Raw genomic sequence first — 15,529 nt, forward strand, 5'->3', positions numbered from 1 at the left:
GCGCAGGGCAGCACGGCGGGCACGTGGGCAGCGCCGCACGCACAATCCCGCGCTCTCGGCCCCGGAAGTCTCCGCCCCTTCCGGTCTCCGGCGCGGGGCTACTTCCGGTTTCCGCTCCACCGCTATGGCGCCGCCGAGTGCTCGCAAGCGGCGCGGACCGAAGGGAGCTGGGGAACAGCGCCGGGCAGCAACGGTAGGAAGGCGCGGGGAGGGGGTGGAAGACGCGACCCCAACCCGTGCGCCCCCTCCCGTGTGTGCCCGGCCCCTCTGTGCCCGCGGCACGGGACCGGCGTGCCCACTCCCCGTTTGCCCGTGTTCCCAGCGCCGCGTCCCCACGTGCTGATGTCTCCGTGTACCGGTGTCCCCAGTCCCCACGTGTGCGTGTCCCAAATATCCCTGTGTGACGCTGGTGTCTCAGCCCGGTGTCACGGCAGCCCTGCTGTCACCGTGACACAAACCTCGCTCACTGCGTGCCCACATCGTGACACAACGCTCCCCCATCCCCAGCTTCCCGTGCCCCCGCTGCCTGCCTTTCCCACTGCTGAGGACAGGGATGATGACACCGCCGAGGACACGCAGGCAATGGTGCGGGCGCAGAACAAGAAGAAGAAATCCGGAGGCTTCCAGTCCATGGGTATGTGTAGGGTGGGGGTCACCCCGCCTGCAGAGCCCCTCACCGCCCATATGTCCCCTCACTGTTTCCATGTCCCTGCAGGCCTGAGCTACCCTGTCTTCAAGGGTGTGATGAAGAAGGGATACAAAGTGCCCACGCCCATCCAGAGGAAGGTGAGGCCTTGGGGTGCAGGGGCTGTGCTGTGTCCCCCCATGGGGCACTGACAGCAGGGCTGTGTCTCACAGACCATCCCTGTGATCCTGCGTGGCCGTGACGTGGTGGCGATGGCACGGACAGGCAGTGGGAAGACGGCCTGCTTCCTCCTGCCCATGTTTGAGCGGCTGAAGGCACCCAGCCCCTCCGGAGCACGCGCCCTCATCCTCTCACCCACTCGTGAACTGGCCCTGCAGACCCTCAAGTTCACCAAGGAGGTACGGGGACAAGTGGGCACCACTCGGGGCTGGAATCCCGGTGTGCTTTAACCTCACTGTTTCCCTTCTTGCCCTGAAGCTGGGCAAGTTCACAGGATTGAAGACCGCTCTTGTGCTGGGAGGAGACAAGTGAGTGGTATTCCTGATCAAACTGAGTCCCTGCCAGCCCCCGCATCCTTAAAACAGCCCCAAATCTGCCCAGCCCTGGGAGGCGGTGGGCTGAGCTGTTCCCTGCCCTTGGGCTCTCCCCACTCTCACAGGATGGAGGATCAGTTTGCTGCGCTGCACGAGAACCCCGACATGTGAGTGTGGGTGCAGGGAGAGGACTTGGTGGGGACGTGGCCACCAAGGTCAGATTTGGGATGGTGAATTTGGGAGACTGCAGGCAGCTCAACATCACCATCTCTGGCCCTCACAGAATCATTGCCACTCCCGGGCGCCTGGTGCATGTGGCAGTGGAGATGAACCTGAAGCTGCAGAGCGTGGAGTACGTGGTGTTTGACGAGGCTGACAGGTCAGTGTGCTTGGAGGTGATGATGGGAGCAGGGGGAGCTTGGCTGCCACATCCCAGGTCCCATGTGCTTTCCCTGCAGGCTCTTTGAGATGGGCTTTGCAGAACAGCTCCAAGAGATCCTTGCTCGGCTACCGGGTAGCCACCAGACCGTCCTCTTCTCAGCCACACTGCCCAAGCTGCTCGTTGAGTTTGCCCGTGCTGGTGAGAATTGAGTAGATGGGCTGGGTTGGGACTGGCTCCACAGCTTGGTGGTCCTATACTGGTGGCAATGATCTGTTGGGGGGACTTCTCCCTGTCCTGCAGCTGTACTGGTCACTGGACCAGAGAAACACAGCTGGGTTGGGGTTGGGTCAAGTGGATATCCCTAGGCTGGGAGCTAGAGCTGGTCTCAGCTCTGTGTCCCACATGCCACCATGTCCCACAGGTCTCACTGAGCCAATGCTGATACGTCTGGATGTGGAGTCAAAGCTCAGTGAGCAGCTCAAGGTGAGCTTTGTGCCTCTCCCTCCAGCACCAGGTGCTCCCATGCCTACAAGTTACCCCATGTTGGCTGGAGACTCATGAGGGGTGACCAGCCCAGAAAGGAGTGGGCACTGCGAGGTGTTCCCAAAAGCCTGGGGGCCCAGAAGGGCTGAGCCCTGCCCTCTCTTTGCAGCTGGCTTTCTTCCACGTCCGTGGAGATGACAAACCAGCGGTGCTGCTCCACCTGCTCTGCAGCGTGGTGAAGCCCCAGGATCAGACAGTGGTCTTTGTGGCCACGAAGCACCACACGGAGTATCTCAAGGAGGTCAGTGTTTGGGTTCTGGATGGGCACTTTAGGGACTCAGTACCTTGGGGACCCTTTACCTGGGCTGGAGGTCTATTTCCATGTGGGTTCTGTGCTCTCTTCCCCTGTCTGCAGCTACTCACATCCCAGGGCATCTGCTGTACCCACATCTACAGCTCACTGGACCAGACTGCCCGCAAAATCAACATTGCCAAATTTGCCCATGGCAAATGCCAGGTGCTGCTGGTGACAGACGTGGCTGCCCGTGGGCTCGACATCCCCATGCTGGATAATGTCATCAACTACAGCTTCCCTGCCAAGTCCAAGCTTTTCCTGCACCGTGTTGGTAGGTGCTACCCAGGGGTTCCTCAGGGTGATGGTGACAGGGAAGGTGTGAGTGGGCTGACCCTTGGGGTCCTAGAGTACCAGTGGGTGCCTGTCCCAGGTCGGGGGCTGGTGCTGGCTCTGGTTTCCCACCCCCCTCCTCCTCACCCTGCCAGGTCGTGTGGCTCGTGCTGGCCGCAGTGGCACTGCCTACTCGCTGGTGGCTCCTGATGAGATGCCCTACATCTTTGACCTCCACCTCTTCCTGGGACGCCCGCTTATCCTTGCCGGTGCCCAGGAGATGCCTGCAGGTGAGGAGGACCCAAACGCGGAGGTGGCTGCACATCCTTTCGGGTTTATCCTCCAATATTGTGAGCTTTTGTGCAGAAGGGTCTTAGGGGGGTGATACCCTCTTGCTCCCAGGGTGGGTTGCTGAGGCCATGTCCCTGGTGCTGCAGATGCAGATGGGGTCCTGGGTCGCGTCCCGCAGAGCTTGGTGGATGATGAGGAGTGCCTGCTGCTGACGGACCACGAGGGCTCACTGGAGCTGCAGAGCCTGCGCCGCGTGGCTGACAATGCCCAGAAGCAGTACCTGCGCTCCCGGCCCGGCCCCTCGCCCGAGTCCATCAAGAGGGTGAAGGAGATGGACATGTCTCAGCTGGGCATCCACCCCCTCTTCAGTGAGCGCTTCAGGGCACTGTGGGAGGGGATGCTTCTCCCCTGTGGATGAGCTGATCCCTCTGTGCTCCCCAGGTGCTCACTTTGAAGATACTGAACTGGAGAGGCTGAAGTTGGTGGACAGCATTAAAGCCTACAAGTCCAAGGCGGTGAGCTGAGGCCTGGCCTTTGGATGGAAGGCAGAAGGAGGGGAGGGATGAGAAAAGAGGGAAGTCCCATAATCACAGAGGTTGGAAAAAATGATCTAAAGATCATCGAGTCCAGCCATCGACCCATCCTCACCGTGCCCACTAAACCATTCACTCCTGGGCTTGCTCTGTCTCTGCACAGACCATCTTTGAGATCAATGCCACAGCCCACACGTTGGCCAGCAGCATCATGCGCTCCAAGCGGCGACACGACCGTGCCCTCATCGAGAAGTTCCAGCGTGGGCAGGAGGAGAAGCGGGCAGCAGCTCTCAAGGGGCTGCATCCAGCCACCCCCAAGCCTGAGGAGGAGGAAGGAGAGGAGGAAAACCTCCAGGTAACGGGGCTGGGACAGGGCTGTGCCTTGGCCTTGGAGTGGGCATGTGAACCTCTAGAAGAACCTGGCCCCGGGGTTGGGACATGGAGCCTCAGCCCCTCGTTTGCCCCCTTGCAGGAGGTGTTCTCCACCGTGGTGGGACGGAAGCGCAAACGGAGCCGGGCTGCAGAAGATGGTGCCAGGAAAAAGCCACAGCCGCCAGCACAGCGGGATGAGGATTTCTACATCCCATATCGACCCAAGGACTTTGAGAGCGAGCGGGGGTGAGTTGGGAGCACTCCCCCACCCTCCTGCAGCAGCCCGGGCTGTTCTCATTGCTCCCCTCTGTGCAGGCTGAGTGTGGGCGGTGAGGGCAGTGCCTTCGAGCAGCAGGCAGCTGGGGCTGTGCTGGATCTCATGGGTGATGAAGGCCACAACCTGAACAGGAGCAAGCAGCTGCTGAAGTGGTGAGTGAGGTCTGACTGTGGCAGGAAAGAGCTGGGCAGGGAGCAGAGCCCAAGGGGATGTTTCCCTCCCCTCGAAGCCAGTGACTCTTGCTGTATATTGGGCAGTGTCAGGTAGAATTGGGATGCCCAGTGAGGTGGATGGAGGTGGCTTGTTGTTGAGTCTCCCTCTTTCCCAGGGACCGCAAGAAGAAGCGTTTTGTGGGGCAGACGGGCCAGGAGGAGAAGAAGAAAGTGCGGACAGAGAGCGGGCGCTACATCAGCAGCTCCTACAAGAACAACCTGTATCCTGCCCACGCTGTGCTGGGGGAGCTGGGTGTGGGGCTGCGTGGCCTTGCAGCCGGGGAGACGGGAGAGGGGGCTCTGCCTGGTGCTAGAAGGAGGGGGGGGAGGGTGAGAGCTGGGAAGCGCTGTGCCCGCCCTTAACCTGCCGCAGCTATGAGAAATGGAAGCAGAAAAACAAGGTTGATGAACGAGACGAGGACGAAGACAACCAGGGAGGCCGGGAGCAATACAGAGGGAAGCACAAACGTGGGCACGGTGAGTACCTGAACGAGCACCAATCCCCATCTACCCCCCCTGCATCTCTGAGGCCTCCAAGCTTGGTTTTACATCCGCCCATGGCCGTGTCTGTCCCACAGCCCCCCAGCGGCCCCCCACCCAGGGCAAGGTGCGCTCGGAGCTGAAGAACAAGCAGCAGATCCTGAAGCAGCGCAAGGCAGCGGCCAAGCAGCGCTTCCTGCAGCGCGGGGGCCTGAAGCGCCTGAAGGCACGGAACCGGCAGCGGGTGCAGGAGCTGCGACAGATGGCGTTCGGCCGCCGTGTTGGGGCCACCAAGAAGGGAAAGCTCCGAAAAAAGATGTAGGAGATGGCCTAGCAAAGGACGCATCAAATAGATACCCAGCTGGTTTTGGAGCCTGCCTCCTCTCTTGTGTCCTATGCCTCGCCCAGGTTCAGTTCTAAAAGAACGCAGCACTCGGGGACTGCAGCTGTGTTATATTTTGATAGGAAAAGGCTTTATCAGTATCAGTGGCCTGAAGATGAGCAGCTGCTCTACTTCTGTCTGTTCAGGTGCCTTGCAGGAGGGTGCTGGTGGCCCAGGCTCTGTCCTGGGGCGTTTCTCTTCATCTTCCCTGGACTGGCTGAGGAGTGACTTCCATGCTTCATTGTGTCCTAAGTCCATCTATTCGTGGCTGGGAGGCACAGCGACAGCCCTGTGATGCTGTGAGTTTGTGGCAGTGGTGGCAGGCACATGAGGATGCAGCCCCAGCTCGGCACAGATGGCAGCCAGGTCCTGCATGCAGAGCAGCAGCTGGGGACACGGGGGCCTCTGTGTCACAGGGACATCCGCATCCCTTCCAGCCCCGTGGCTGCTGGGCCACACTCACCACATCCAGTTGTGCCTCTGTGTCCCCCAGGGCCACATCCTTGGGGACCTCTAGCCTCGTGGTGGCGAGCTGGAAGAGGCTCAGCACCGCCATCCGGATCTGCCCCAGCAGCAGCGTCTTCTGGGCTGCAGCACCTTCCAGCTGGGCCCAGCGGGACTCCTGGGGCCAGGGAAATAGCTCAGGGCTGCAGGTGGTCCCATCCCACAGCCCCTTGCCCTGGGGGTCCTGCAGCCTTTACCCCCTTCAGCACATCATGGCGGGCAGCTTCCAGACGGGCACGGAGTTGAAGCACCTCCTCATTGCCGCTGGTGAGCTCGCCATCAGCCTCCTCACAGCGCTGCTGGAGCTGAGCCCGGCCCTGGGCCAATGCCACCCGCCCGGCCTCCACCTGCTGCAGCAGCACCGCCTGTGCCTCCATCAGTGCCCCAAAATGGGCCAGCATGGATGGCACGTCCTGAAACTGGAGCACAGCGTTGAGGGGATGAACAGGACGCTTCCAGGCCCTTCCTTGGGGACAGGAACCCTCACCCGCCCCGTGGCCGCTCGCACATCCTGCAGGAAGTCACTGAAGACACGGAGGCTCCGCAGGCGCTGTCCCAGTTGTTCCCTGTGCCCCTGCAGCCTCTCCAGCTCCTGCTGCAGCCTCAAGGCCTCAGCTCTGTGCTGTGCCGCCCGTGCCCTCTCCTCACCTGCCCGCTGCTGCGCCCGCTGCCGCCTTGCTGACATGGCCTGGGGCATCGAGATGCCATTGGTGGGGATGGCAGAAGGATGTGGCCGTGAGCCCAGCCCCAAACCCACTCACACCTTAAGGAAGGCATTGAATTTGATGGTGTCATCACGGAGCTGCTCTTCCCTCTGGCCCAGCTGCTGCCGGCGCCGTGCCAGGCGGTCCATCTGCTGCTGGAAGTCCTGAGGGACCACAGGGTGGCCGGAGCACAGCCCACACCCAAGGGGCAGGGACACAGTCACAGGGGTGGAGGGGACCTCTGGAGCTCCCCCATCCCACCCTCTCTACTGTTCCCTACAGTAGTTTGCACAGGAATGCTGTCCAGGTGGGATTGAGCACCTCCAGAGCAGGAAACTCCACCACCTCTCTGGGCTCTGAATCATCCCCAGCTTATTTCTCCCCCGATTCTACACTTGCCCATGTTGATTTTCACAAGGTTCCTCACCCCCCCAGCTCAGAGGAGGGGGAAAAACCACTGTGCACCCAAAGGAAAGCTGTGGTTTCAGTCCCACTATGGAGGAGAAACAACCACGCATGGGGGGCACGCGGTGGGCTGGGGGCTGTATGGGGCTGTACCTCTCGCTGGGCCTGCAGGGCTCGCTCCACCTCCACCACCTCCCTCCTTTTCAGCAGCAGGCGCCTGGAGGGCAGCAGAGATGCTGAGTCCCATGTTGGCACTTTCCTGGGGACGCACACAGACCATCACAGCCGGCAGCACAGCCAGGACCCCCAACCACAACAGAACCCCCCCCAAATGCCTGTCTGGGCTCAGCCATAGGGTGTGCAGGTTACCCCTTACCCCCAGCTGAGGCTGCAGCACAGCCCCTTGCCTGGGCTGTCGCCAACAGGATGTCACCTGCCTGCAGGGCTGGGGACACCTCAGAGCCTTCCGCCCAGCCTGAGATCAGCTGCACAAACAGCCCCTTGCTGGTGGGCACAATGGCAGCCTACAGGGGGAGGATGGGGACACTCACTGGAACCGCAGCTTGTCCTGCAAGGCCCTGCTCAGATGCTCCTCCAGACCCAGGGACGTCTTAGGGACAGCGTCCGGATCCTGTGCAGCACGGGGAGGGCGCAGAGGAGCAGGACGTGGGGCGGCCATTGCAGGCGGCAGAGGCACACAATGCTGTTGCCAGGGGCAGCCAGAGGCTCCCGCAGTGCATGCTTCCTTCCCCCAGCTCTGAGCGTCACCCGGTGAAGCTGGGAGCACACACGTATGGCCTGGGGATCAGGGACTGAGCCCCCTGCACGAGGAGGCCTCTGATGGGAAACCCAGGCTGCAGTGAGGCTTGTCGGAGCCAGGAGCCCCAGTGGGACAGGAGACAGTGGAGGTACGGCTCCCTGGGACACATCCCCCCCTCCATGCTCCTACCCACGCTCTGTCCTCCCCCCACACTCCCCACTCCAGCCCTCCCAAACCTCTGCAGGGTTCTTCACACTGCAAGAGGGGCTCAGCTCCCTCCCACAGTGCACACACACAGCTCTTCTCCATGTTTTCCCCTCCCCACCTCCTCTTCAGCTCCCCTCTGTTCCCCCAGGTGCACTCAGATCCCCGCCATTCCCTGTGCGTGTGCTCACACCCCTCTGCTCACTGCTGCAGGGCTTTATCCATCCCTCACTCTCCTCCTGTATGCTCCCACCCCTCTGAGTCCCACCCTCACTGTGGGCCCAAGAAAACAGTGCAGGTCTTGGGAAAAAAAAAACCAAAACAATTATTTATAATAAAAACAATTAAGTCTCCTTGGAAAGTCAGCATCCCCACCCCATCCCCCCCATCCTCCAATTGCTTCTTCCATCATCCTGGCACAGCCACTTGGTGGCCTCAAGGCAACGTTCTCCATGTGCTCCCCACAGCTCTAGCATTGCTGCCAGTGACTGAGCCGAAACCCCACACCGTAGCCAAGGCTGACATGCACTGAGATGAGCAGGCCACTGGCACCTATTGGCTGAACTCTGCTCCTGCGCTGGTGCCACCTTGTTAAGAAGGGTATCTGAGACAAAGAGGAACAGGAAAAGAGAGAAGAAAGGGAGAAACGAGGCTGGAAGGGTGGAGTGAAAGCTGGGGGAGTGGAGAAGGAAGAGGGGTGCTCTGGCTGAACCAGATGGCTGCAGGACACGAACAGCCTGTGCTCAGCCACAAGGCAACCAGGACGTTTGGTGCTGGGCTTCCAGCTGGAGCTTTGTGCATTTCCATAACAAGGCATGGAGGTTATGTGCCTTGTGCATCTTCTCCATTTGTCTTCTGAAGAGGGACCACGCTGTGCAGCTCGCCCTCGTCACCTACACAGGGCACAGAGCAGCACCTCAGCAAGAGTCAACAAACCAGAGAACAGTTCTTCGCCCCCTTGGTTGCTCCAGCCCCCAAACCCAGCCAGCAGGCAGGCAGCAGGGCTCACCTGTCGGGCAGTTGAGATAAGCAGCCTGGATGCTGTTTCCATTGACCAGCGCCATCACCTCCTGCTTGATGGAGCTGCCCACCGTGTTCTCTTCCCTGTTCCTTTCATCATCATCATCATCTTCCGAGTCCACCAGCACTAAGACGTCATCAGAGTCCTGGCTCCTGTCAACAGCAGAGCGAGGGGAGGTGGGCTGATGCTGAGAACAGCTTCTCCTGACCCTGTTCCTCCAGTCTGCATCTCCCCTGGCCTTGACAACTCCATACACCACAGCCACCCATTTGGACAGACTCTTCCAACCCCGCACAAACCGCGTGCGAACAAAAGCTGGTTTCACACCCTGCTGGCAGCAACAGCACCAACAGCATTCTGCACTGCTTCCCATTCATCTTCCAAAGTCCTCCAACCATCTCATCAACAGTCATGTACTACACTGCAAGAACCCCTCCTGCACAGAGTAATCCTCCCCTCCTGCACGCATGGGGAACTGGAGGCACTCAGAAAAGAGTCTTGCCATGCCGCAGCACCACAGCTGTGGGAACAGAACCAACAAGGGCAAGGAGAGGGAGCAGGGCCAGGAGTGGTGACAGCAGGAAGCAGAAAAGAAATCCAGTGCAGCAGAATCCCCACAGAAGTACTCGCATACATGCAGCTCTCAGACAGTCCCCCCAAAGGAAGAGGACACAGTGCAGACACCCATGCAGAGAAGCAGATCATCATTTCACTCTACACACCAAGTTTTAGGGCTCACCTGCACCATGGAGCTCTCCTGCAGTCTTTCCCCATGCTAACAGGACACCTCTGCATGTCCAGAGGCAATGACAAGTGTTCCCCTCATTCTCCTGCTCCCTCACCCACACCAAGCCTCACCCAGCCATGCTGAACCCTTCCACTTTCACCTAAGAACAGCTCTGTTCTGCTCTACTGGAGATCACAGCTGCCAGGATGGTAGGCTAACAAACCAGACTGAGGAAAAGCAACTTACCTGAATGCAGCACCTAAATGGGAGAGAAGGGAGGAGAGAAGGGAGTGTTAGAAACCAATTCCAGAGCAGCTGCTGGTTTTGCTGTGCAGATCCTACCAGCTGTGCATAGGAGCTCGGAAGGAAAGGGAAGAGTAGGAATGGCTCTGCACAGCTCCCTGCAGGAGCTCAGGGCAAGCTACTTGAAACATCCAGCTATGGAAGGGCCTTGTGTTCCAGCCCAGCTCCTCCAGGGAGGATGGGCTCTTTACCAGGAGCACGATGATGCCCAAGAGCTGGGAGTAGTCAGTAGCTGACTCCAACACAACAGGAAGGGCAGGTAGGTTAGGGAAAATTCCTCTCTACCCCGTGGCTTGCACAGAGGAGAGCTCCTACCTCTGAGGCACAAGAGAGGATTGTAGTACAAGACAACCCCAGAGATGGTGAGGACAGCCATCAGGGACAGGACCACCACCGCACCCACGACTCCAACTATGTACGTTGGTTCTGCAGAACAGGGAAACAAAAGAGGCCAACTTGTTGCTGGGACATGGATGGATGCCAAGGATGTTCAAATAACAGAGGTCTCAGTGCTGTGCTGCTTCGATTTCCCCCCATTCCTACAGTCCCACCACCACACAAGGTGTGCTCGTATGATGAAGCAACCATGCTTCATTGACATGGAAAACAACACTGCAAGGTTTTTGTGAAAACAAATCCGCTCCTGCTTGTTGCTGCTTGAGAGCTCCTCTGCCCCCAGCATCAACAGGAAGGACCAAGGAGCAGCTGCGCTCCTCTCTCAGGCCCAATACACCAAGGTGAGAGGAATGGAGCCTTTTCACTCTGGGATGAGAAGACCCAGTCCCACACCTCGCTTGCAGTGAAAGCACAAAGTATCACAGACAACCAGTGACAAACGCAGTCCCACAGGGGCTCTCCAGCACTTGCCATGAGCTGTGTCCCTGCTTTCCTTACACTCCCAGCCACAGCAACCCCAGGCAGCCCTACTCACGCTTCACCGTCAGGCAGACGAACACCTCCCGCAGCCCCACGGGGTTCTGTGCTTTGCAGATGTAACAGCCCCCGTCGATGCCCTGGGAGCAGTTCTGGATGGTGAGGTGGGACACGTTGCCCTCCTGGGCAATGAAGTACCTCCCTCCAGGTTCGATCTCTGGCTGGGTGATGCCCCGCAGCCAGGTGAGTCTTGCTGCAGGCACGCTCTCGGTCACGCGGCACGTCAGGGTCACGTTGTCACCCACAAAACAGGTCTTTGGGGGCTCCAATTCCAACGAGGGGACTTCTGAACCAGCCCAGAAGGAAAGAAACAGTCAAGGAAGAGATGGAAGGGTTAAACATAACAATCTGTCAGCCATCCGACTGATTAGTAATCATTAACAGAGGAAAACATGCAGGTTGAGACTCGAGCAGCCTTCCATGGAGCGATATGATATTATGTGATAGGAGCAACTCTCACTTTTCCCATTTTTGACACCTGCGTTTATATCGACAGAGGACAACACCTGGAGGGCAGCCAGGAGGAATATGGCAGAGGAGAAGGGCGGCCCAGGGGGCTGGGGACACACAAAACCATTCTGACATAAACCCAGCCCCAGTACATTTAAACTCAAGCTGAGCAAGGCACTCAAATCACTTGTTCATGTTTTCTGTTCTGGACACAGGTATGAGTGTTTGCACAGGAGAAAAGGTTGGTGCACGGGGATTTGTCAACCCAAAACACGACTCAACAACAACTCTGCCACGCTAGATCTCACCTGTAGGACTTCTGTGCCTTGTGCAGTCACCTCTGCACAGCCAAATCTTGTCAGGCTGCCTTGTTTGCATCCCTCCCCTGCTGCAAGAACCAGCAAGACTGGCTCTGGAGGGCAGAGAACGATCAGGATACCTGTCTGCCCCACCATTAATCATTAATACGGTGAAGAAACCAACTTACTTATCTCCACAGAGCATGCAGGCTCCTCCTGCTTCACAACGTGGCTCCCAACACACTTGAACACCTTGCGGTGGGAGAGGTAGGAGCTGTTCAGTGTTTCCACGTGGGTGTCTGAGGAGCTTGTGGAGCTGATGAGCCAGCTGGAGTTCTGCAGATCGTGCCCCTCTTCTTGCCAGTGCAGGGTGGGGTGGGGATACCCCCCAGGCCAACTGCAAAACAGCTGCAGCATCAGCCCCGAGGAGGAGCTCTCAGCCCAGCACTTCGGGGTGGAACGTGGTGGATCTGTAGCAAGAAGGTCACGCAGTAAGAAACATATCCGAGTCACTTGGTGTCCCAGGGCTGGAACCTCAGAGAAAGCTTAGCTTTGCAATCATTCCCCTTGAAACTCTCCATGGGTTCCCTCCCTGCGTTTCCCCCTGATTGGTGCGCCACTGCCTCAGGGGAGCATAACTGAGACAGCCAAGAGGGACAAAGCAGAAGGCTGCTTTGCAGGAAGTATCACAGCAACCACTAGAACACAGGGGAAGGACACATCTTTGCCACAGCATCGTCTGATGGAGTCAGCTGTCACTGCTGCGTGGGGTCCCAGTGCCTCGCTCAGCCCCTTGCCGTGCTGTGCTCACATCACACTGCAGCAGTGGGGACAAACTCCAAGAGAAGGGAGGTGGGTAAGGCACTGCTGGGTTCACACCAGGGCCGACCATCGGGTAGCCGAGAGTTTGCTATTTAAATACAGAAGCAACTAAAGGCAAGATGGGGCAGAAGCCAACAGAAACACAAGAGCAGCCCCCTCAGGCAGAGCAGAGCTCACGTTTCATGCAGCTGGACTTCATGCCTCTCCCCCATCGTCTGGTTTCTTCACATTTCTGGGGCTGCCCAAGAGTAGGATTTTGGTGGAGAAACTTTTGCACATACACACCCATATGCAAATACACACACGTTTGTTTAACAGCCAGAGGGATTCTGGACTCTGATCCAGGCAGAAGAAGTGCAGTGTCCCTGCAGCTGGCTCACCTGCTACAATGCTCAACAAGATTGAGAGATGCTGCCAAAGAAAGCTCCAAAGAAAAGGTGTCAAAGAAGGATGAGTTATGCTTATTTTGTAAAGCGTTTTTCAAGTGACTGGAGAGATCACACAATTTGGATTAAACGGGAAAAAAATCATGGCAAAAACCCACGTGAGCTGCAACAACACCTTCTCAGGGCTTGGCTTTCCAGGAACAATATACACGCACCTTTTATGAGCTCTGAGAACAGCCAATTGTGCCAAGAGATTTTCCTATTGCACTTCCTCTGTTCCAGCTCTGGGGTGGTCTCATAACTGACTGTGAACATTGGCTGTGGTTAACAAGAGCAAAATGTCAGCCTGAGACACCAGAAACTGCCCTGCATTGAAAGGTGGGCGCAGCCAGAGCACTGTTTTAAGCACAAAGAAAACTTTTTGGTACATCCAGTATGAGGTGTCAACTGCTAACTTCCACACAAAGCCTGAAGATCCTGGGTGATGTTGTGTCTGTACCTGACGTTCACAGCAGCCCTGGCCAAGCTGCTCCTATGGCCAGCAACAGAGAGCATGAAAAAAAAAATGGGTACTTGCTTCTAACATTATGTTGATAAGCTTCAATTTTTAGCCTGTGCTGATGTTGCTTTTACTGGCCTTAAGCATCACTAGAAATCTCTTTCCCACCTGCTTCAGGAGACTCCAGTGGTGCACAGTGCCTGCGTGACCTTTGGAAATTAACTGACAAGTCACACATTAACAAACCAATTTCAGAACCAACTGGTGGTTGGACTACATGATCTCAGTGATCCTTCCAATCATAATGATTCCACGATCTGCAGACAATGTGCGGAAACAACTCAGATTTTGAGTGACTCTCAGAAACGGTGAGTGGCAGCAGCACTGCTGCTTGTTGATATCTTTTGCTCACGAGCATTTTGCTTCATTGCTCTAAATTTAGGGCTCCCATTTCTAAGCCCTAAGCCTACCAAATTCTCTATTTATCTATCTATCTATCTATCTAGCAGCTTAAGGTTTGATTCCTCCAGTCCAGCCCCTGTGACCCTCCGACTCCATCTGCAGGCTCCTCGCCCCAGGAAGGGAATTTTCACCTGTGCAAACGTTCAGAGATTTAATCTGTACAGAACAGGTACAACTTTTACAACACATACCTGTCAACAAACACCAACAAAGCAGCAACACCCTGAATGCAAACAGAAAATAGCCATCACTCTGCAAATGTTAACAGAAAGATCAACAAGAAAAGCAAGAGCTGGTAAAGCACAGATTGGCAATGAAGCAGAACTGGCAACAGCCTTTCCCCTCTTCCAAACCCTACGGTTGGCAGGGAGGACAGCAGGATGCAGCCCAGGCCTATGAAGACTTCTAAGAAAATGGATAAGGAACGGAAACGGGATCTGTGCGACCTAGGGGTGGAAATTCTGGGACAGACTTACTGGCTACCAGGAGCTGGACTCTGTGCTCGTGGTCTGTCTTGTTCAGCACTTCCTTACAAGTGTAGTTGCCCTCGTCCTGCAGCCGCAGCTCTGAGATGCGCAGAGAGCTGTTGTCCACCAGGGAGAAGCGGACGTCTGGGGGGAAGGCGACCCTCGAGGAGAAGAGCGGGGGAAAAGAGCGCGGGTCCCCTTGGAACCACAGCACCTCAGTGGCCTCTTTGGAGACATTGCGGCACAAGAGGAGGATGCTTCCTCCCACCTTCCCAAAGACCACTTCTGTTGTTCCTGCAAAACAGAAGGCAGAGCGTTAGGCACGGGGGGACACACGAAGCCCCTTCCTCAAGCTCCTCACATCCCGTCTAACCAGAACCCAGCGGAGAGGGCCTTTCTGAGTCCGAGGGCAGCAACCCTGCTGAAGGCGGATGAGAATTCAGAAGCAAAGGTGATTTAGGAAGAAAAACCCTCGGATTTCTGCTCGGCCGCCCGCAGCTGTGCTTCCAGAGCCGCAGCGCTGCGCTCCCTCAGGCCGCCCCTCCTCACATACCTGCGGCGCTGCGGCGCGGCATCCGCAGCCACACACACAGCGCGACCAGCAGCCCGGCCAGCGCCGTCCCGCCGCGGAACCGCATCGCCGTCCGCCTCCTCCGGCACCTCCTGCTGAGGCTGGACCCGCCTGGAGGCGGCGCGATCCGCCCTCCGCCCTCACCTCCCCCTCCGGTGCCCGGCCGTCGCCGCCGCCGCCTCCGCTGACGGGACACCCGGCGGCCGCCCGCCGCCATCTTGGCCGCCCCCGGCCGCCATTTTGAGCGCCCCCGGCCGCCGCCGCCGCCGCCATGTTGGGCGCCCCTCCGCGCAGCGCGGCGCTGCTTTACAGCCATCTTACAGCTCCTCGGGCCTCGCCGCTGCGGAACGAGGAGGGCGGGGCGGGCCGGCCGTGCGAGGAGGAGAGAGGGCTCGATTTTGTGCGAGGCCCCGCAAGCGGCTCCCCAGTGCCACAAATAAGGCGATTCTCTGCCGGGCCAAGGCCGAGAGCTGCTGGGGGTGATCGGCGCAGTGCTCGCTGGCAGCCACAGCCCACGTTTACAGCTCAGCGTGGGACACTTTGTATCGTCAGGGATTAACGGCCGTGTACCACGCTTACCTGGCCTGCCCCCAGAGTTTATTGCCCGTAAGCACAGCGGAGCGGCGCCGCTCCCCGGCCGATGCCCTCGGGGCCACACGACGCAGCTCCGCCACCTGGGGGCGCCCTAAAGACGGGAGAGGGGGAAGGAGGCGGGGCCGGCAGCCAATGGGAGCGGAGCGCGGCGCGGCCGCAGCCAATAGGAGCGGAACGGGGGAAGGGAGCGGGGGGGGGGGGA

The 15,529-nt window shown here is 58.2% G+C and overlaps 3 protein-coding genes across 5 annotated transcripts; 1 reads left to right on the plus strand and 2 right to left on the minus strand.

Moving 5' to 3' along the window:
* Nucleotides 1–72: 72 nt before the first annotated feature.
* On the plus strand, nucleotides 73–5,206 carry DDX54 (DEAD-box helicase 54). The gene is made up of 20 exons (XM_052689609.1): nucleotides 73–193; nucleotides 508–634; nucleotides 716–786; nucleotides 859–1,044; nucleotides 1,124–1,173; nucleotides 1,305–1,346; nucleotides 1,463–1,558; nucleotides 1,638–1,759; nucleotides 1,983–2,044; nucleotides 2,214–2,345; nucleotides 2,460–2,670; nucleotides 2,825–2,959; nucleotides 3,107–3,328; nucleotides 3,402–3,475; nucleotides 3,657–3,848; nucleotides 3,966–4,111; nucleotides 4,181–4,294; nucleotides 4,471–4,575; nucleotides 4,728–4,831; nucleotides 4,933–5,206. The coding sequence occupies exons 1-20, from the start codon at nucleotides 125–127 to the stop codon at nucleotides 5,154–5,156; spliced, it is 2,484 nt and encodes an 827-aa protein (XP_052545569.1). The 5' UTR covers nucleotides 73–124; the 3' UTR covers nucleotides 5,157–5,206.
* A 61-nt stretch (nucleotides 5,207–5,267) lies between these two features.
* CFAP73 (cilia and flagella associated protein 73) lies at nucleotides 5,268–7,832 on the minus strand. 3 transcript variants are annotated; one of them, XM_052689612.1, is made up of 7 exons: nucleotides 7,381–7,832; nucleotides 6,983–7,088; nucleotides 6,484–6,588; nucleotides 6,208–6,408; nucleotides 5,918–6,139; nucleotides 5,680–5,838; nucleotides 5,268–5,513 (listed from the first exon to the last, which is right to left on the minus strand). In XM_052689612.1, the coding sequence occupies exons 1-7, from the start codon at nucleotides 7,506–7,508 to the stop codon at nucleotides 5,475–5,477; spliced, it is 960 nt and encodes a 319-aa protein (XP_052545572.1). In that variant the 5' UTR covers nucleotides 7,509–7,832; the 3' UTR covers nucleotides 5,268–5,474. The 3 variants fall into 3 exon arrangements, with proteins under 3 accessions (XP_052545572.1, XP_052545571.1, XP_052545570.1); XM_052689611.1 differs by having other exon boundaries at nucleotides 5,268–5,603; XM_052689610.1 differs by having other exon boundaries at nucleotides 5,268–5,838.
* A 322-nt stretch (nucleotides 7,833–8,154) lies between these two features.
* On the minus strand, nucleotides 8,155–15,021 carry VSIG10 (V-set and immunoglobulin domain containing 10). The gene is given in 9 exon segments (XM_052689615.1): nucleotides 8,155–8,686; nucleotides 8,803–8,966; nucleotides 9,788–9,800; nucleotides 10,160–10,270; nucleotides 10,776–11,063; nucleotides 11,715–11,996; nucleotides 14,172–14,456; nucleotides 14,716–14,902; nucleotides 14,905–15,021. Coding segments are annotated over 9 exon segments (1,503 nt in total). The 5' UTR covers nucleotides 15,007–15,021; the 3' UTR covers nucleotides 8,155–8,615.
* Between the last annotated feature and the right edge of the window lie 508 nt (nucleotides 15,022–15,529).

The sequence above is a fragment of the Tympanuchus pallidicinctus genome, unplaced genomic scaffold, assembly GCF_026119805.1.
Source record: "Tympanuchus pallidicinctus isolate F22 unplaced genomic scaffold, pur_lepc_1.0 scaffold25, whole genome shotgun sequence".
Taxonomy (NCBI): domain Eukaryota; kingdom Metazoa; phylum Chordata; class Aves; order Galliformes; family Phasianidae; genus Tympanuchus; species Tympanuchus pallidicinctus.

What these genes read in the sequence shown, in the direction of transcription:
- DDX54 (XM_052689609.1), top strand. Translation starts at nt 125, where the DNA reads ATGGCGCCGCCGAGTGCTCGCAAGCGGCGCGGACCGAAGGGAGCTGGG. An exon ending in CCACGCCCATCCAGAGGAAG is followed by an intron (nt 787 to 858) that starts GTGAGGCCTTGG and finishes TGTGTCTCACAG; the next exon opens with ACCATCCCTGTGATCCTGCG. An exon ending in CGTTGAGTTTGCCCGTGCTG is followed by an intron (nt 1,760 to 1,982) that starts GTGAGAATTGAG and finishes CATGTCCCACAG; the next exon opens with GTCTCACTGAGCCAATGCTG.
- CFAP73 (XM_052689610.1), bottom strand. Translation starts at nt 7,508, where the DNA reads ATGGCCGCCCCACGTCCTGCTCCTCTGCGCCCTCCCCGTGCTGCACAG. An exon ending in AATTCAATGCCTTCCTTAAG is followed by an intron (nt 6,409 to 6,483) that starts GTGTGAGTGGGT and finishes TCGATGCCCCAG; the next exon opens with GCCATGTCAGCAAGGCGGCA. An exon ending in GCCATGATGTGCTGAAGGGG is followed by an intron (nt 5,839 to 5,917) that starts GTAAAGGCTGCA and finishes CCCTGGCCCCAG; the next exon opens with GAGTCCCGCTGGGCCCAGCT.